This window comes from Rhipicephalus sanguineus, chromosome 6, assembly GCF_013339695.2.
Source record: "Rhipicephalus sanguineus isolate Rsan-2018 chromosome 6, BIME_Rsan_1.4, whole genome shotgun sequence".
Lineage (NCBI taxonomy): Eukaryota > Metazoa > Arthropoda > Arachnida > Ixodida > Ixodidae > Rhipicephalus > Rhipicephalus sanguineus.
Genome location: NC_051181.1, coordinates 164,504,185 through 164,525,566, shown reverse-complemented (window position 1 = coordinate 164,525,566; position 21,382 = coordinate 164,504,185). Strand labels below are relative to the sequence as shown.

The following is a 21,382-nucleotide window of genomic DNA, read 5'->3' as shown; positions in this document are numbered from 1 at the left end:
ATCTTGCGGGTCGGCGACCCATCATGCTGGCTGTAGTGCCGAGAAGGAGGTTTCGTTTTCACCTGGGAAGTAGTCAAGTGCGAAGAAGCAGTCGAAGAACCCGAAAAGGCATTTCAACCATGGGATACAATAATTTTTCTTGGCCAATCCCCCAGAGTGGGTATGTGCCAATATTGAAAGGCTTCAATCAATCAATCAATCAAAAGGCATTACAAGTAGTCACACTGCAGATTATGCAATTGGCATGACGAAGACGACGTTCGTGAGTGCACGCGCGTTCGTGCCTCCCAGAGGCGCAAGACAAAAAAAGAGGAGAAAATAAAGGCACGCTTCTCGAGGTCCACCTTGCTGGGAACGCGCCCGCAGCCCTTCTTCGGACGCGTCGCCGAGGTGAGTCTCGACTTCAGACACCGTCTGGGCCCATCATCCTTCTTATTCGCCCTATTTCCTTTTCATGAGTGGGCTCCCCCGCTAGTAATTTGCCTAGATATGCATGGTACGTATCAACGTGTAATAGAAGCTAGGCGCAAACCGGGAACACGTCATACATCACTCACATGCGATGAGCATAAGTGGCCGACACCTGCTTTTAGAAATATTTTAAATTTCAAAAAATAAACTATTTTTAAATACGAGACACTACTGCGTAGCCCGACGACTGAACGAGAACATTCGATGGCTTCTATACCGGTTAAGGTTGCCACTTCTCACGTACTCATTCGGGAGAATTGGCCACGAATGGATAAAACAGACGATCGCACGTGCCCGATTGCTGAACAAATAACATAAGTTGAGTAAAACGTAAGGCAGTTTTCCATTAAGGCGTCTGCAATGGACAAATGCTTTTTATCTTTCATTGTGTCCGTCTTTGCACGCCAGCACCCTGAACCTTTCCCAGATCGCGCAACTCCGGGCACTTGACCTATGCGGATGCTGTCACGCTTTCATCTTGGAGGCGTTTAGATTGTCCGCCCCACTGTAGCTGACGGGACAAAAATTTAATGGAACGCCGTGAATACGGTCATCTTATACCATGAGGTTACGCTTCACGGTTGTAACAATAGGTAAACGCACAAGCACTATCGCACAATGCGCAGAGTTGTGCACTGACGTATTTCACATATCCTGTATGTGTGTTTGTTTCTTGGTGTAACTACAACAATAATAATAACAACGACAACAACAACAACAACGTCAATAACAACAGCAGTAATAATTATATATATATTTGCACCAGAACGTACATGATCAGCGCAAAAGGCTGCCGACATAGACAGAATGACGAAGCCACAGGCCTCGTGTTAGAACAGTGCAGCGCGGCGCCATATAAGTGGCAGAATTGTTTAGCGTTGACGTTGTCGTGGTGGAGCGGCGAACGGAGCTCTTCTCGGGTGCCAGGGGCCGGGTGCGCAAAGAGATGGCGGACAAGGATGGCTCAGTGCGCCGCTACGTGCGCCGGAGCTGCGGCCCGGGTCTGGCCCTGGCGGTTCTGGTCACCACCGTGTTGGTCGCCTGGTTCCGGCTGGCACCTGGTGCTGCCTGCCGGCAGGTGGACACAGATGCCGGCATGCCAGCCTGGTGGCCTGGCGCGGCCGAGCTGGCCGTCGTGCGCAGGTATGTACTGTCATCAGCTGCTTGGATGTATCTAAATATAAGACGTAATTGCAGAATATTAGATAAACGATGTTGGAATGCGCCTGCTAACCTCTGACCTATGCTAACGTTCGGTGAAATCAAATCTACGGAACTCAATTATTAAAATGGCGGATTCCTAACTAATTTAATGATGAGCGCCATTTACTCGATGTCACAGGACACTTCTCTATTAATATAAATAAGCAAACATTTCTCAAATAAATATAACTGAATACAAATGCACAGGACACCGGACACCGGACTATCGAGTTCTTATTGCGCATTGATTGTTAACCAGTATGCGTTCCATCAAGAATTCGGTTGTATGAAAATGTTGTTAAAGATGTATTTGAGCCGACAGCAGTGTGGCAACTCTGAGGGGTAACGACATGAATTTACACATCCCGAAAAGTGGGCACTCTCTCGGACAGAAGACAGCAAGTGATTGCAAGAGCTGAAAGTACCGTAGTTATACTGTCACGTGGTCGTGACGTCGACGAAGCCAGCAGTCAGCACGTCAGAGATGAAACTCTTTATTTGGCCGAACTTGTGGCCGGAAAACTGAAAGTCAAAGTACAGCAATACACTAATAGCGGCGAACGGAGCGTCGACCGTCGATCAACAAGTGGTCAAGCGCATCGGCTTTTATACAGGCGCTATCGAACTTTCCAGCGATATCGCTGGTGGCGGCGTTATCTCTCGACAAAGCTGGAACATTCGCGTGTGGCGCGCAATCTTAACGGGACGTTCTAAAACAATCGCGAAGCTTCTTGCACATCGCGGCGCGGCCTGCGCAGCGCGTTGCCCACAGGCTTTGTGGGTGAAGTTTCAACTCATGAAAAATAGGACGTGCGGCAATACAATTGTAAGTCGACTCGAATGTAGGTCGACCTCCCCAAATAGCACGGCAAGACAACAACAACGCGTAAGCGCATTTTATAAAGGAAATTTATTTACATATTCGCTGGACTGGCTACACGTTGACTGACTCTATAGTTGCAGTCGGCGCCCGTCCTGTCACGCACTTCTCTGTCCCGTCGTCGTAAAAAGGAGCGCTGAAATATTTTAAGTAAGCATGTATCAGTTTTGCGACGTGTTTTGTAAAAGCAAGACAAAGAACGCGAATTCCGGTGTGCGAAGGTAGCTTTTCTGCATTGCTTCACAGCTATGCAGAGAAGCTAACTTCGTGGCATTACGTGGGGATTATTAAATTTTCAATAATTTTGTTTTAACAAAAAAGAACTGCGAATCGTTTGTGAGAATGTGGGTTATACGCGATAATATACAATATTAGCTACAGGTAGGGCCGAAACGCAAACGTAAAATCGTAACCATGCCTCTGATTGCTCGTTTGTCCCACCGTAACTGGCGCTACTAGTTTCTGTTTCGATTGTAAGTCGACCCCAACTTCCGATTTCAAATTTGGATAAAATGGGTCGACCTACAATCGTGTAAATACGGTATGTCATAGACGCCATGCGTCGTTTTCTTTTTTTCGTGTGTATATTAGCGGTTTGCTGCAGCTCTTTATTGCGCTTGTAAATGAATTGCGGACAAACTTTAATGACGAGGGCGTTGTTGCGTCGTTGGGTGCCAAATCGTGCGGAAAAATATGTGCAGCGTGGTATCGCACTATTCCTACGTAGACAACAAAGTGGCTGCTCCTAATTTCCCGACTTCGCATAGTTCATGCCGCAATTGCAATTACTGTTGGAGGGAGAAATATTGAGGCAACAATTCGAAATTGGAGTTTCCACTGAAAATATGCACTTAGAGCCCATTTATTTGTGTGCGTAACTGTGCTAGGCTCTGTGCTCTGTTACAATGAAAAACGAACAAAGGGACGGTGTCATGACCCCTCAGGGCTTTATCTCTAACCGGTTGCTTTGATTCTCAATGCTACGCATCACACGGCGCTTTTTTTCTTTTTTTCAGGCATTTCACTGTCGCGACGTGCACTTGTGGCTGTATCTGTGCCATCTCTTATTTGTCTTCCACGCTGTCGTAGGCTGCGCTCAAGATGCCGGTAGCCCAGAGGGGCGTGTGTAGTTTCGCTTTCGACGCCATGAGAGCCATGAGCTTGCAGAAACCTCTTGTCCAGTCTTACTCTGTTATCCTTACCTTTGGAGTAAGATGTGCCTATATATAAAGTACGAGCAAGGAAACCGACTTTTCTGGAAACGTTGGGCTAGAAGCTGCGGCGTTACACTTAAGAGCACTGTTGATCGCAAGAAACTGAAAGCCCTGTGAACACGCGCAGGCCCGGCCCCCTGGCGCACACGTCGGTGCTGCGCGAGGACACGCTGGCGTTCCTCCGGGCTCGGCACCGGACGTCGGCGCAGGTCTATAACAACCGGCTGCCTCGCGCCCTGATGCCCGAGCACTACGACATGGAGATGCGGCCTCGTTTTGCGGCCGAAGAGCCCTCTGCAACGACGGACGACGACGACACCTTCACGGCCACCGTGGCCGTGCGCGTGCGATGCATGCAGACAACCAACACAGTGGTCATGCATGCCGGCAAGTTCAACTTCACCGCGGCCCCTGCTGGTGCCGGACCAGCCGTGCAGGTGACGAACCTTCTGTGTCACTGCTCACCTCTAGCTGCTCACGTGCAAGCTATTGGCTGCTGAAAAGCCGATGGCACAGACCTGACGCACTGGTCTTTGAAGGGACACTGACGAGAAAAAACGCTTTTTCTCTTATTAGTACGTTACAATTTCACAATACCTAAAGCTTACCGCGAGACGCCATCTGGTAAGCGAGAAAACGCGCAGAAAGAATATACAGGTGGCGAAGCCATCTTGAAGTTCCCGCGCCAGCTCACCGTGACGTCATAGATTATGACTGCGTCTGCTAGGACCGACGTAATCATTTGTCTGTAAAAATGATTTACATTGAGTTCTAAGGAACACAAAGTCTTAACATAGCAAGCTTAAGAAAAGTTCATTGAACCGAATGAACCAATGTGGCAAAAATATGCAAGAAGGTTTCTAAATTCGTGACGCCGCACCGACGCTCACGCGCTGAGGTTTCTGCGCGAAATTCAAACATAAAACTCTGACCTACGTGAAAGCAGCATCACACGCTCATCCACGTATACGTTTATGTCTAAGGCACCGCGGCATAGTTCTTGCACCATTGCATTATTTTTCGAGCGCTACGCAGCCGACAGCCCGCCTCCGCGAACATCAATGGGAAGACTGAGCTATCAGCGAGGACGGTTCATTGACAACGGTTTACGCATGGCACGTATCTCTGCACACGGCCTGCATCTCTCCGTGCGGCTCCTTCAGTCCAATTTCGGGTAATTTAGCCTCAGTGTACTAACAGCCCGAACGCCTCTCTCCTACCAGTACTTTAAATATTTGGAAGGAAAATTCAATTCCGTAGCAAGACACAACCAAATGAATGGAACAGACAATTAGACATGGAGAACGTTAATTGTTGTCGTTAACTGTAGCGTACTAATTGTGACGTAAATCGAAATTAATTCAAGTGGACCAAAAATCACCCTTTCCGTCGGGGGGACCTGAACCGACAACCTTCGAATTGGTGTTGTGTGTTCAGATCCCACTGACGGAAAGTGTGATTTTTCAACCACTTCAACTAATTTCGATTTACGTCACAATTAGTACACTACACTTAACGACAATATTTAACGTTCTTCATGCTTTCCCAGCTCTAATTGTATGTTCGATTTGTTTGGTTGTGTCTAACAACATATAAGCGAGCCTCTCGGAAAAAAATTGGGGGACCCTTAAGCTTCGCCTTTAAGAGTTCAACGCGATAGCGAAATCCGGCCCCTAGTGCGCACTTCAACCACTAAGTGCATACTTATTAATGTGTGTTGTTGCACACACACGCACACGCACAGAGACACATACGCACGCGCGCGCTATGTATCATAGTAACGGTACAGGTTTTCGATCTAAAGCACTTCCCTGTGCTAGAGTCGAGACATATTTCTCACAATGCCTCACAGATGGCCGCACATTATGTAGTGTTTGCTGTTTGCTTGATCAACGCCTCCTCCAGAAAGGAGGCGTTGGCTTGATATGTTTTCCGCTAGATGGACATAGTTATCCATTTTTGGAGCTGTTTGAAAGTTCGTGTGTGTTTTCAGCGGTGATGGCTGCACTATCCTGGGTTTTTTCGAGGCATGGCGTCACGCAAGAAAACGTAGTTTGATGGCCTCGCCAATGCGCCTACAAATCGGCTCATTGGGCTCATTTTCGTCGTGACACCTGTCGAACCAAATGCGTCAAGGAGACTCCTTCCACTACATGGCATTTATGTAGTGTTTTTTCCCGAGGCAGTTGTAAGTAACATCCTGGCTTTGTGTTAGGACACCTGCTTGCCACGCAAGGCGGCCCGGGTTCGATGCTTCAATGGGAACCGAAGATTTTTATTGTTTACTTTATTTGCATCTTTCTCGATTTTTCGGTCGCGGGCGATTTTTCGCTCGCAAGCGACGTAGCGACGCCGACACCGACGGCGCCATTTCTGCGAAACGAGCTCTATAACGCTATCGCGTTAAAAAATTCCCCTTCTTTCGTGAATCTCTTAGCAAGAGTGCGCCAGATAAACTCACCTGGCCGCTGCAGGAATTATTGCTTTCTCAAAATAAGAGGCTGCGTACACCGAAACTCGCCTAGGATTGCCTACGTGATGCGGACAGCACACTGCGCCAGAGCAGGATAACTTTTTGTAGCGTTAGCTACACTTGCCTAGCCGGAGCCGATTTCGCGTAGATCCTCATGAGCCGTGCTGCGCATGCGCGAGGATCAGTGATGTCACACAGCTGGCTCACCGGAGCCGGCATCTCCCGCGCTCTCCGCCACCGCCGCGCGCGGCTCGCCGTTGCTGGTCTGCGCGTTTGGGAGGAGTGGCGTCGTAGCCGCGGCAGACACACTGGCGCCGGCGCGCGCGCAGACTCCGCCACCGCCGCACGCGACTCGCCGCTGTGACTCGCCGCTGTGATTCGAGAGGAGTGACGTTGTAGCCATGGCAGACACAGTGTTGCCGGCGCGCGCGCAGCTATTCGCCTTCGCTGTGCAGTCGCCGTCTGACACTGCGCTGGAGCCGCTTGATAGCGCCTCTGACTGGCGTTTGCAGGTGGGTAACGCCATGGAGAAGGAGAGCGCAAATGCTGCTCGACGGCGCAGAAGAGCCGAGAAGCTTATCTCATCGGATCCCGTAGTAGTTGCCTGGCAATCGGCGTTTCAGCGTACGAAGAATGAACAGAAGAAGGCTAATAATCGTAGACAATCTGGAAAGCTAAGAATAATCAGCTGAACCTTTGCTAACGCTACGTATATCCTGGCATAGCCGAGCTAAGCCAATGCAAATTTTCTTCCTCACAGAGTCGGCGCCTGTCTCGGCTAAAAGGCCTCGTTTCAGATGCGCTTTTAGCCTTTTTTTTCCTAATGCTGGACAAGGGAAGTAACGGTTGTAGAATTATTCCGCTCTTCACGGACTCTTTCTGTTGTGCAGTTTAGCATATCTTCTAGAGCATTCGTGGAGTGCCTTTTTAGCAGTGAACGACGAAAAAAGAAAGAGCACAGGCCAGCCACGTAATGCGCAGAACAGACATCCGGTTAGAGCAAGGGAATGGAAGTAACGAAATAATTTTCCCGAGTTTTTTGCAATGTACTCAGATACGCGTACTTCCTTTTGTATTCTGCTCAAGTGCTTTTTTCGCGCAGTACTCAGTAATTCACGCAAAATACATTCTTGAAGAAGTATTGCGGGACGCTATTTGTAAATCCAGGTATTTGCGCCTTAACTGTGGCTCTTTCTCGGGGCAGGTGTGGGAGGCATCCAACCCGCTCAGTCAGGTGGCAGTCACTACCATCGAGAAGGGCGATGACAGCGGCCTGCTTGTCATCTCGCTTGCTTCCAGTCTCGAAGCCGGCTGCCAGTACGTCGTGCAGATTCACTTCAGTGGACGCCTGGGCGACACCAGAGGCTTCTACAAGTACCACTACACTTTGGCAGACAGGAAGCAGTGAGCCATTCTTGCACGTTGTGTTCGAGGGAAAAAACTGAGAAAACAAGGAAATACAGGCAAGACCGGCAAAAGACGCTGAAGGCTAAAACGCGAAAAAATGGACGACGTGGGCGAGGGCGAGGGCGGACGAAACACAGGCGCTTACTTTCAGCTGAAACTGATTCGAAGGTCGCCGATTCGATCCCGGCCGCGGCGGTCGCATTTCGACGGAGTCGAAATGCTAGAGGCCCGTGAATTTTAATTTAGGTGCACGTTAAAGAACACCAGATGGTCGAAATTTCCGGAGCCTTCCGCTACGGCGTGCCTCGTAATCGTATTGCTCATCGTTACGACCACGTAACAAGATCGTAGTTTTGGCACTCAAAGCCCAACAACTTTTATTATTTTTACTTTCATCTGAAATTCATTGCGAAACACGTAAGTTATATCCGGGAAGTGGTTACGGTAATATTATATGCCAGCACCAGCATGTGTCAAACGTAACAGAAATTGGCAGAACCATAACAATTGATACGAACAGGCAATAACAGAACGGGCACAAACAGGTATTAGGAAACGTGCAAAAGCATGTTGGCCCAGTGGCGTAAATCCAGTAGAACCACAAGGGGGACACACTCCTGGCCATGGCGGCTATTTTGTTTTTATAAAAAGAGGTTTTATACTTAATCAGATAAAATTTAAAATCACGCTTTGAAATAAAATTAAAAAAAGAAAAGAAACGAGCATGGGGTCACACCTCACGGAATTACATTGTGCTATTGAGCGTTCTTGAAAACCGATCGAACGGTAGTTGCAATTTCAATACAGCTTTACACAGCTGAAGAGTACTGAACACACATACCGCGAAATAAACGGGCGTTAAAAAAGTTAAGAGCGCTATACTTCACTGTCAAGCAATGGAAGCATGATGTTTGAAAAATAAATCTCAAGAGGGGGACACCAATACGGGGCGTCCCCCCTCCTCCCACCTCTGAATTATGCCAGTGCGGTGGCCAAGGCACGCGCATACCAGCAACTCTCAAAAACAATTCTTTTTTGCTTTGGGATACGGAAGGCTTACCCGTTCAAGAACCCACTCCCCATTTCGTTTGCGGCGCCTTTACAATGATAGGAGTACTGTCGTCTTCGTGTTTGTAGACTACTGCGTTGTGATGAAATTCCGTACAACAACCACACTTGCTTCAATGAGTTGCCAAAAAACATTCCTTTTTGATTTGGACGTTATTACGGTGAAAGACGCCAACAGTCGGCATTCGTTGAGTAAAATGCTGTCATGTTACACTTACCGAGTTCAACTAGGATTTCAGTTTCCGTGGAGCTCCCGAACGCTTTGCGGTGAAGTTTTCCAATTCCGCCGCGTGGCGCGAGCAGTAAATCTCCATAAGGAATATGGCACTTTAGAGGATGGGCGCAGGGTAGATGCCGCGTGTGGTCCAGACCGTTCGGTAGCTTTAGCTTATCGTCCTGCACCCCCCTTTGCCGCGGAGGAAGCAGAGGCAGCTGCTATAGTGTTAGCAATCGCCAAAACCAATGTCACTTACATACTTAGCGATTCAAAGACAGCCCTTCTTAACTTTGCTCGTGGTCGCGTCCATCCTCCCGCGTAGCAGATATTGAGGGCGCGTGTACCGTAAATCCCGATAGGCTTATTAAACTCGTGTGGGTACCGGCTCACTGTGGCAATCCTGGAAATGAGGCCACCGATAACATAGCCCGAGGACCTATTATCCGGCCAAATGGTGCCCCCAGCCGGGATTTCTCGAGAGAGCGGGCATACACGTTCTCTGAACTTGCCCTTGCCCGTCTCCTCCACCCCCTCACCACCTTCCCACTCGCAACAAATCATCTGGAGGCGACTCCAGACCCGAACTCTTCCCACCCCTGAGGTCCTGTCCCACTTCCCATTTCCCACGTCCCATTTCTCCGGACTCTGTGGAGAGTCGCTCGCCACCTTAGACCACATTCTCTTTGGCTGCCCTGGCGATCCTTCCCCGCTGGGGCAGCTCGCCATCAGTACATCGGAGCAATGGGAGGCCCTTATTGGGTCGCAGGATCCGGACCGGGGTGCCAGTACCGCGGTGCCAGTACTCTAGTGTCAGTGCCCTGACCCTGCGTGGTCTGGACACATACGTGCAATGTGGTGGCCGTGCGGTGGCCCAGGGCCCGTGAAGGGCCCAAACTCGCTCGCCCAGTAAAGTTATCCCTTCTTTAATCTATTTCACATGGGCGCACCTGTACTCGCGGACGACTTTTCTTGGCAATAAAGCGAAGGCTACCGAGCAAATCCCGTGTATTCTACCGCTAACGAATGTAGTTCCACAATTCTGTCCTTATTTTCTGTGCGAGATAAAAAAAAAAAGAAAACGTCGGCATCCTCTGTGGCGGCACTGGTGGCGTTTTCTGTGCACTCGTGCGGTGCCGTACGTTCGTCTGGGCAAAACTGGTGCGGTGCCGCACGTTCGGCTGGGCCGGCCGCGATACGAGTGCACGCCACCGCGCCACTGTGGAGATGGACGGTGGAGCGTGGTGCCATCCGGTTGTTCAGCAGCGCGTGCCGGCAGACGATGCGGCGACGTCCCATCACAGTGCAGGCGTATTTTACAGCTGGCGCTGCCGCAGAACACGGCTGGACTGGAGGGAAAACGTGCGCCCCGCCGTGCTCGCACAAGGCTACTCTTGCTGTCGGGATTTCACCGAGTGCCGTAACCTTCGTCGAACTTGTGCAAAACTTATGCAGCACAAGCGCCTGGAAAACAAACGCGCTCACACTAGACACACAGCGTCTCTAGCGTCTCTAACTGTCTGGCTTTCCGTCGTTTGCGCTCTTATTTCCAGTACAAATCAGCCGTTGCAAATTGTCGTCGGCCGAATTGCGACTGCTGTGTGCCTCTCGCAGACGGCGCTGCTGACGCAGATTCGAGTTTGGTGGTTCACCCGTTAGTGTTACCCGTAGCGGGGCCTGAAACTGTTTGACGTAACATCTCTTCCACCGCCACGGTGCCAGTGTGGCTGAGCCGTAGATGCCATTTATTTTCTGCATATGGCTCTTTGAAACAGGACGACACACCATGTTCACGAATTTTTCATCTCTTCAAGCTTCCATCGTCCCCTGAACTTCTGCCTTCTTCATCTTTTCTTTGATCTTTTTTTTTTGAGACAGGACGCAGCTCACACCAGTGAGATATTCGTATTTGTTTCACGTTGCGTTTTTGCGCGCGTGAGAAAGTCGTGCATTTTGCCCGTAACGCTAAGCGGCGCCTGTGTCTATATGAAACGCTGACTGCGCACAATCATCACCGGTACGAAACGCGCGCCAAACCGTACTACTTCGCGTAGGAGTACGTGCTGCAGAAGCTCCATCCCCGAAACATTCCCTTCATTGCCAAGAGAAGTTGTCCCACCTCATTTGAACATTAACTGGTCTTTAGCTTGTCCGTATACTTTTCCCGTTACCGGAATACCGGGTGGAATCTGCGCATGCGCGTACCTTTACAGAACGTAGACTTGCTTTCGCGGAACGTAAACTCTCTCGGGATACGTTTTGCGTTTACGGCCATATCTCGCGAATTCACGTCGTTCGTGGCTACTCGCGATGTCCGCTTTACGGAGACTCCAGCTGCCGAGTCAAAATAAGCCGAAGTGCGAGAGCCAATTAGGACCACGTTATTTGAGCCGGATTACCGAAGCTATAGAGTGATGATGAGAAAAGGAGAACAAGAAACGCCGGCTAATATGAAAACGCATTCAACTGGTCGGCGTTTTATTTTCAAATCGTAAACATTTTTCATGCAAACATTTTCATATTGGTCGGCGTGCCCCGCCACGGTGGTCTAGTGGTTACGGCGCTCGACTGCTGACCCGGAGGGCGCGGGATCGAATCCCGGACGCGGCGGCTGCATTTTCGATAGAGGCGAAGATGTTTGAGGCCCGTGTACTTAGATTTATGTGCACGTTAAATAACCCCAGGTGGTCGAAATTTCCGGAGCCCTCCACCACGGTGTCTCTCATAATCATATCGTGGTTTCGGGACACCAGATATTTATTATATTGGTCGGCGTTTCTTGTTTTCCTTTTCTCATCATGCCTCTTCCCGATCAGATGATTCATCGTCAAACCTTCGATTTCATCAAGATAGATTAGATGGGCAGCTTCCGGCTAGCGAGCCTCTGGTAATATATCTTTACATTGTCGACAGTGTAAATGCACGCGGAAATTCGATGAATGCGCAGTTTTATAGGGGCACAAGAATGAACAAACGCGTCTATTAGTTTAGGCCTAGCATATAGATAATGGTCACGCATGCATGAGCCAGTCGTCGATTAACTTGCCAGGGCGTTGGCAAGTTAATTTGACAGGGCGTTGAATGATCGGCTTAGCAAATTATCCGTCATAAGAACCTTTAGATATGTGGATGATTATCTCATAGTTATGCAATGCGACTCACTGATGTTTCCTTCTCAGGTCATGCAGGTTTTAGAAACTTTTCGCGAGTGCCTGTGTCCACTCGTGGTGGCTTACGAAATGCCAGAAAAGGACAGCATCCGCTTCCTAGATCTGAGGATTTCATTCTCAGAGGACCACACGTGCTGGCGCTACGAGCCCCGTTCGCAGAAGCCTATCCTTCCGTTCACATCGGCTCATAGTAAATTAGTAGTGGTGTTTCTCGAACGCTTTGTAGAGGTCCTGCCAACACGTCTCGGAAGCTAGTCTCCTGGCACAGCGCCTAGAAGAAGCAGGGTACAGCTCCCTGTAGCCGAGACAATGCTCGGAAAAAGGAAACGTACGGACACAGAACAAACCACTGCTGAACCACTGCTGGCCGAGTGGCAGTCATATACCGCACATGCGCTCTCATCGCCTCAAGAAAATAGGACAACGTATTAATGTGAATGTGGTTTTCAGTGCTCCCGACAAGTTGTCCCAGCTGGAGAATAGAACCTGTCCCGTAAAGGGACGCGGAAAATAATGTGTCGTCAAACACTAAACACAGTTTGTTCACTGTGTGCAAGGCTTAGTGTACAGGGTCCCCTTGTCTTGCGGGGCGTGTTATGTGGGCCAGGCGGGCAGGTGCCTAAACGAGCGCTTGCGTGAGCATGCCAATAACGTTCGTAATGGCAAAGAGCCGACACGGTAGTCTTGTGGTTATGGTGCTGACCCGAAGATCGCGGGATCGAATCCCGGCCGCATTTTCAATGGAGGCGAAAATGCTTGAGGCCCGTGTACTTAGATTTAGGTGCACGTTAAAGAACCCCCGATGGTCGAAATTTCCGGAGCCCTCCACTACGGCGTCCCCTTAATTATATCGTGGTTTTGGGACGTTAAACCCCAACAGTTATTGTTATATAATGGCAAAGATGGCTTCCTGGCACTGCATGTGAGCACGTGCGGGTGCGCTCCGTTCTGGATAAGATAAAGGATGAGCAAGCGCGCATAATCAGTGAGGCTGCTCAGATGGTGCGAGAAAGGAACGGGTGCGCATGCAAACCTTCGGCTGCACTATCTGACAGAGGGCTCTCGGAATGCGGCGGTTTGCGCAGCGGGCCACTGTGATTGGTAATGTTTTTTTGCTGGTTTCCTGTCACGGCTTCTTTTCCGCGTTCTTTTTTCTTATTGTTATCGCGAGTACTTATACGATGCTGTCATGTCAAGAAAAGTTCAGTTGGAAGTCAGCGCTTGTCCTGTGTGTTTTCTTTCCGTGGCCGTGCTTTTTTGCGGTGTTTATCCTAAGTATTAACTTGCATAAAGAAGAAATCAAATGCATGAACAGATATCTTTCACGTAGACCATTACGCGTGCCGGATTGATAGGTATCGCTTCTGGCCTGGGCATGCGCAGATAAATGTTTGTGTCTACCTTTTTTTCCGCCGCTTCTCGCCTTTTTCAGTTAGTCGGCGTTTGCGGTGTCTTGGCTTCTCTCTTGTCATCAAAGAAAGTTGAAAGTTTGCGCTGTGTTTGTACTTGTCTTATTCTGTCCATGTTTTCGCCGCGCAATTTCTTTGATGTCATGGATCACCAACTAGCCCAAAATGCTGCTCTCATTCTCTCCTGTGTTCGTCATTTGCGCGCCCAGTCTTTTTTTACATGAACACCTACCGACTAGCTCAGCCCTCTGTAATTCTTTCTGTTTGCGTCTGCAGACACCTTCTGGTGACGTTCTTCGAGCCGACGTTCGCCCGCGAAGCGTTCCCCTGCTTCGACGAGCCGGACATGAAGGCGACTTTCTCCGTGGTGGTGGTCCGGCCCGAAGCATACCACTCCATATCCACCATGCCGCTGGTGCGCTCCGAAGGCAGGTACGAACACGTTCTCAGCCGTGGAGTGTACGGGGTGGACGACAATCTCCACACGGTTTAGCGCCGAAGGTAAAATGCGATGTTCGTCGAAAGCCATCCACGGACATCCTGGCATATGAACTGCAGAAGGGTACGCATTTGCGATGGTTGGTTTATGATTACGAGTGGAAGAACAACGCTGAAACGACGCGACTGCGTCCTTTCTTGCTCCTGTCGTTTTAACGCTGTTTGTCTACTCGCATACCACGACGCTCACCACGAAGCTAGTGAGCATCGGAAACAGCCTCACAGGTGGAATGCAAACGTTTCTTTCCACAATAAACAAATCTACGCCGCGAACTCTTATAGGAACAAGACCAAAGGGCATGTTGCTGTCATCGTAATGTCTACGAGTGCGTGAGTCACGGTTGATGTTAGGAATATCCCTTTTAAAGTAAATGTGAATTCTTGCACTTTGAACACGTGCTAAACACGTGTTTTATTTTATGCACCAAAGTGTATGAAGGGTGCCTATAATATATACTGAATTAAGAATACAGTGGGAACCAACATTCGTACTCCAGCACAGGAGCCCAAGGCTAACCTAACTTCCAAAGCTATCTTGGGCCGCAGTTTTTTTTTTTTTTCAATTAGAAAAGTGAACAATACGAGTGCAACAAATAATACGTTTCGGACGCCAGCCCCTCTTAATTTTAAAGCCTTGCCATTCGAACGTGTTTGGCTATACTTTATCTCTTTGGAGTCGTTCGGGCTCTGGAAATACCATCGTAGCGCCAGCAATGGACACCGAAGAAAACACGCATAGTGACGCGGCGCGGTGATAGTGTGTTCCTGTTCTATCGTGGGTCCGGTATTTCACTATGACGTGCCAACAAGCCCGAGCTGCGACACCATAGCGGTCTAGGTTTGGGGTTTGAAACAAAGCTGCAGTTCTGTACATTGACGCTTCTTGAACACACAAACGCACACGCAAGCGCTAACGCGCAACTATATTTATTGTGGGAAAACTTTCCTGCATACGTGCACTGTACAGCCGACATGCGTAAGCGCACTGCCCATCATAACCACACACACACACACACACAAATAAAACATTTATTTATTTATTTATTTATTTATTTATTTATTTATTTATTTATTTATTTATTTATTGTGTGCGTGGTTATGACGGGCAGTGCGCTTGCGCATGTCGGCTGTACAGTGCACGTACGGAGGAAAGTTTTTCCCCAATAAGTATAGTTGCGAGTTAGCGCTTGTCCTGTTTGTGTGTTCTTCTATGTCCCGTACCGAATTTCCTCTTTGAAGTTTAGCATTATGAACCCGCGACAAACTCTCTTAAAATGAGGCTGTGCTCCATGTGTCTTTCATTGCGTATTGCATTGGCTGCTTTTTTTTAAAAGACACTGCCATGTTCAATGCAACGGGGTATGATTATGATATCTCCAGTGGAAACCAAGGAGGTTTAAAAAGTTTGTTTTAAACGTCCTCGGTGGAGACCTTATTGAGCTGGCTGCCGTGTTTATTTGCATATTACTACTAGCACTAATATGTCGGCCTATGGGACCAAAACTTTTTCGACTGCTTCGGGATCGACCCTCGTTTTTAAGGCACAGACGATGACGTCTTCAATGTGTCTGAACTATGGATATAAGGGGCTGTTGGCTAAAAATGCGCAATATTAATTCGAAAAAAAAGGAAAAGGAGCTGTTAGTTTCGTAAGCACGCTTAGAACATTGAGCACGTACCTGGTCTAGTTTATTTCCACCGTGTTCTCAAGAAGAGGGTAGATGTGCCCGGGCATTCAACGACTGCTTGTGGCAGTGCATTGGCTCGCTTTGCTCATTATGACTAGGTGGTGACACTGCCCGAAGGGCAACCCTCAGCATCGATCTTATAACTGCTTAATGTGCATGACGAGCTCTAGCTGTGTTAAACATTACGAAGAAAGGGCCCAATAGGTGGCTTCGCCACTATATTTGTGCACAGCAGAGTTTCCCGATGGGCGAGCCGTTACTTGTAAATGAACTAGCAAAAAGTATGAGCACACAAGGGAAGGAAAGGTGGATTGGAAGTGGGAGAGTATGCAAGGTCGATCCGAATAGGTCGGGAAGCTTCGGGTGAAAAGCAGTTCAGAACATATTGCCAGCGGCATCAGCAAGGGGAGTTTTATTCAGGCGCAAAGCAATCTTCGTTTTTGACAAATGACATTATTTCCCCAACCATATTATGTAGGTGCAATATGTGCAAGGAATTTATGACAGTGTTTAATTATTAAAAGAAGCTTTTTTTCTCAGCGCACTCTGAAGGGAGGCGCACGTCATTACTATTTAGTGCAGCCCTTGCGGTGGACGGAAAGGCGCACTTGTGAAATCGACATATTTGCACGGCGCAAAATCAACGAGGACACATGAAAGGACACAACACCTGCAGGCGCTGACTTGAACTAAATTTTATTAGCGAAAACGCTAGAAATATATACACGTGATAACAACAGCACACACCAGCACAAATGCACAACCTATATTGCATAGCAGCCAGATACGCGATTTCCTTTTTGGTGAGGGCAACAGAAGGCATGCTTACGCAGAGGTCACCCAGCTGTTTCATTTGATTGGCTTATATGATTGCACACGTGAGCTGCTGACGATGTTTCGCGACAATGGTGCACTTTTCAAATTCCGGTTCACAACCGCAATCTCTACAATGTATGCCGAGAAGGCCTTGAACAGCTATGTTGACATCATAGTAATGCTCCTTTAAACGCTCGTTCAAGCATCTGCCCGTTTTTCCAACGTACTTCTCAACGGGATCAAGCACACAACACCCAATGCACACGCTACGAACTGCCTCTTATGTTTTGTTGTGCGAACGCGCCTGCGTGTGGCTTGGGCATTCACGCGCTTACAAAGCAGTGACAGTTTTTCCGGAGCTGGGAATACAACCTTAACCTTGTCCCCTATCGTTTTCAAGTTATGCGAGATCTTATGCATGTAGGGAGCATCGCGACTCGTTTATTATCTCTGGCGGCACAGCTTGCTGGTGCTTCACCTCCCTGTTTAATGGGCCTAAGCATTTTTTCTGCTACCGAAACCAGCACAATCTCAGGAAACCCAGCACTTGTCCGACGGGAAGCCTGCTCAAGAAAGCTACATTTCAAAGAGTAGCCGCAAGATTTCCTGAGAGCATTGGTGAAGCAAAGATTTGCAATGCCCCTTTTTACGATATTTGAATGAGCTGACAGATATGGTAGAAGTGGCCTGCTTCCGCGGAACTCATACTTCCAGCACAGGTGATCGCTAGAAATGCTTAGTCGCAAATCTAAAAACCTTAACGAGGCATCCCTGCGGCAGCTCATTGCGTCTGGATTAGCGGTGACATACTCTTTCAAATGACATAATCCGTTTGAAACAGCAGCTTCAAGCCCCCGTCGTCACAATCAAAAAGCAAAAGAAAGTCGTCGACAAAACGGAAAACTTCACAACAGTCGTTTTGTAGTGGCGGCTAAGAAGTAGTCGGTCCATGGTAAGCAAGAAAAATGTCACTTAAAACTGGCGCTATGCATGAACCGATACACACGCCTCTTTTTTGAATGAAAATGCCTTCATTACACGAGGCAAAAGTTGCTCTTAAGTAAAAACCAAGGAACTCGGGAAAACCGCTGACCAACACAGCCGCCGCATTCTGGAAAGAAGCTTAGCCAAAGCTATCAATACAGTTCTCAACGCACCGTAGTAGCGTGTCGTGCGGTAAAGAGTAGTACAGGTCCTTGATGTCTACGGAGCAGGCATTAAGACCCTTGTTCTCGTAAAGTTCATCTGCGACGACACGCCCCCTCACGTATTTTGGTGTTCCGCACTTGCGTGCTTTTTCTGAATTATTGTTGTGAGAATTTAATTTTTGCTGTGCGCGGAGTTGTCAGGTGCGGTTCGTCGTTCAGTAAAGTGTCCAACGGGACGATGCGGATAGCATTTAACGCCGAGCGCTTGCCTCGGTGCACGCGGCAACGATGGGCCGTGCAAGGATGCAATAGCAACACACGTACGCCTGGCCACCACGTCTTCTAGATAAGATACTGGGGCAATGGTTCGGATTTCTGTGCTCGCTGAATTTTCATGAATCAGTATTCCTGTGGCCCGTTTTCCTTCGGGAACATGCGGCGCATACTATTATTCCTGTTATCAGTGAGCATATCGCTATGTTATCTATCGCGCTACAATTCGCATGCTTGTATACGTTACACGTAACGGTAATTCATCGGAACATAAGGCAAGACAGTGCACGTAGTGTCCGCGCACTTTTTGTACTTATTACCACACGTGGTGCTCATTGTGTGCAGTATAATAAGATTGCGTTATTGTGACAGTTAAATGAAACTGAAACGTCCTAATTTTGGCGTGACTATGCGTCATTTCTTCTTGTTCTTAGAACTGAAGCACACAAGCAATGTGCACTTTAAGGAACCTGCGTATGTGCGAGGCAGGTAAGCAACGCTGCAAGTGTGAGAGGTGCTGCTTGCTTTAATCCAGCTACGGATGACGCCACGAACGCCGAATAAAAGTTCCAAGAATGTTTCTTAGTAAAACCAAGGCGCAGTACACTTAACACCACTGTCTAGTCATGAGTCGATATTAGTTTAAGCTGGCGTTGACTTAAAACGCACTCGTCAATGACTCGCCCGCTCGCCTTAGCGCGAGTTTTAGCGATCAGGGAACTACAAAAACAATATTTAGATCGAATTTCGTGCTCGTGCCAACAAAATGGCCTCACTTGTTTACCGAATATCGCGTCACATCCGCTTTATTTTTTACTCCGCCGGAACTGTTCCCTCCACACACAGATGACACTACGCCCCATTAGCAGATGATGAGCCGCCATTCTTTGAACGTGTGGGCTTCTGTGGAAGCTTCGCTACCAGTTACATTTACCTTGGGGTATGTTTGCGCCTCAACAGCTCGGAGTCACGTGACCGGAGCATGACGTCAGTGGTAGAGCGGCACCTCGCTGTCGACCCTGACTGGAAGCGATGACTCTGGCAAAACAGAACTACGAAGCGGCGCGCCGCAATTTACCCCCCGCCCCTTCCTTCATTAGGGCCAACCACTGAGACTGGCGAAGTAGCGATACTTACGCAACGCCAAGCACAACCGTGCCTTTTATTCAAATTGTACGGCATGCTGGTCAGTTCACGTGACCCCGAGCTGTTGGGGTGCAAGTAGACTCTCCTGATTAAAGTTCCTTTGCCAATTAACTCGATCGTCCCGTGTTTCCTCGCGGACGAACCTTTTTCGCTGGTTTTCTGTACAATGAAAACTTCTCGTGTGAAACGCATTGACTTCGCAGAACGGGCGGATACGTGGCTGACCACTTTATGACTAGCGTCAAAATGTCGACCTACACGCTCGCCTTCATGATCAGCAACTACACTGCCACGAAGAATGGAAAGGTAAAGACTGACCCCTCCTCTTTATATCCTTTTTATTCCTTTTGCAATTCCATGGGTTGTTTCACTTCGCGAGTCGGTTGTGCGACGTCTTTTGTGCATACATTATCACCAGAATAACTCAAGTGGACGCAGCGGATGGAATAGAATGAAGTTAAAAAAATCCTCCGCTTATTTGATTTTATGGTGGAATTTATGTCGTGTATCAAACTTCGATGCTGGATGGTACTGTCATCGAGATCTGAATAGAATTAACGTTACTGTATTTATTCGTTAGAATTGTGACAGCTTAGAGATAAATTACGTGTCAAAATCACGATACGGCTCTAAGGCAGTGGACTGCACATTAATTTTGACTACTAGCCGTGGCAGCTTAGTGCGTCGCGCTGCTAAGCTCGAGGGCGGCGGTTCGATTCCAGGCCGCGGTGGCCCCGTTTCGATGGGGGCGCAGTGTAAAAGAACACTCGTGTGCTCAGGTTCAGGTGCACGTTAATGAACCCCATCAGGTGGTCGAAATGAGTCCCCCACTACGGCGTGGCTCATATCACATCGCGGTTTTGGCACGTAGAACCCCGGCGATTATTATTATTATTATTTTTGTTGTTGCTGTTGTTAAGCAGTTTTGACCACATCCTAGGGTTCTTTACATGTAAGCACACGAGCGCGCCCCTCGAAATGTGACCTTCCTGGCGGTGTTGTTCGGCAGCCCAACCGCGCTGGTATAACATTTCTTATATATCCATGCATAAATATCATACTTACTAGCAATTTTGTTTAGCGCATCACACGTATACGGTATTCAACAAAATCAATACCCACAGTGTATGCGTCTGATACGAACTTTCATTGGGACAATTGGGAAGAGCTTGCATGGGGACCTTTTGTCACTGCAAACAGAAGATTCTGCGTTTAAAATGGCATCGACGAGCACAGTGCGTAGTAAGCGATCGTGTCGTGTTCGTTGTAGTACGCTTTGCGCAAGCGCAAGAGGATCAGCGTAACCGCCAGGGCGGGAGGGGGTGTTGTATCTGCACCTCAACAGCTCGCTCAGGTCACGTGACGGAACGTCACGTATGACGTCAGTGGTGAAGCAGGAGGTCGACCCTGTCGACCCTGGCTCTGGTAGCAAGTCATGTTAGCAACATAGAACCGCGAAGCAACGCAGTATAGGCTGCTGCACCCCCCTCAGTGACACGTGTCAACAGCTGACGCTGGCAAAATAGCGACAGTTATACAGCGCCGGCCAGAACCTTGCCTCTCATAGAAACTGTACGACGGTGGTGGTATGACGTCATACTTCTGGTCACGTGAATCCCCGAGCAGTGGAGGTGCAAACAGACTGGCCCTTACTGCAGAGCGTGGTAGTGAGCGCCGCACGTGTCCGTGCAGGTGTCCGTCTGGACGCGTCCCGACGAAGCGGATCAGGCCGGCTATGCTGCCGAGATCACTCCTCTGATGATCGACTACTTTGAACGGCTCCTGGATGTGCCCTACGTTCTGCCCAAAATTGGCAAGTTTCCTCGCTCGTGTGTGCCTAGCTGATGAATCGCCTGCAATGTATGCCTAACCGAAATGTTATTCGTACGGTGTTTCTTTCAGTACAGCGAAATTGATTAGCTTTCGGTTCAACTCCGAAGCACACAAGGCTGGTTTGGTCGGCTATAGGAGCTTAACTTCCCAAAGCAACTCAGGGCTATGAGAGGCACCGTAGTGGAGGGCTCCGGGTAATTTCGACCGCCTGGAGTTATTCAAGAGGGTTAAGACGCCAAATTTTGAGGCTATAAGAAGCTTGTAGTAGGCTTCCTCGGCATGCAATGTACACTCAAGATGAAATGTTGGGCACAGCAGACGTTTAAAATAAGTTTTATATAAATTCATATCAATAACGCGAGACTCTCGCATAAATAAGGCGGTATTAATTTATTTACCGATAATATGTGAATCTTCGAGCGTGTGTCATTCTTCCTGGAGCAATAGGAAACTTGACTATTTTTACTGTAC

At 48.6% G+C, this 21,382-nt stretch overlaps 1 protein-coding gene across 1 annotated transcript in view; it reads left to right on the top strand.

Annotated features, from left to right (window-relative positions):
- The first annotated feature begins 1,402 nt into the window (after positions 1-1,402).
- The window catches only part of LOC119396979 (aminopeptidase N), a 47,149-nt gene continuing 27,169 nt past the window's right edge, over positions 1,403-21,382 (top strand). Inside the window, exons 1-6 of the mRNA XM_049416664.1 lie at positions 1,403-1,614; positions 3,896-4,205; positions 7,446-7,645; positions 13,786-13,941; positions 19,282-19,384; positions 20,771-20,891. Of these exons, the coding sequence (XP_049272621.1) occupies positions 1,418-1,614; positions 3,896-4,205; positions 7,446-7,645; positions 13,786-13,941; positions 19,282-19,384; positions 20,771-20,891 (1,087 nt within the window). The 5' untranslated portion in view covers positions 1,403-1,417. The remainder of the gene's footprint in view (positions 1,615-3,895; positions 4,206-7,445; positions 7,646-13,785; positions 13,942-19,281; positions 19,385-20,770; positions 20,892-21,382) is intronic.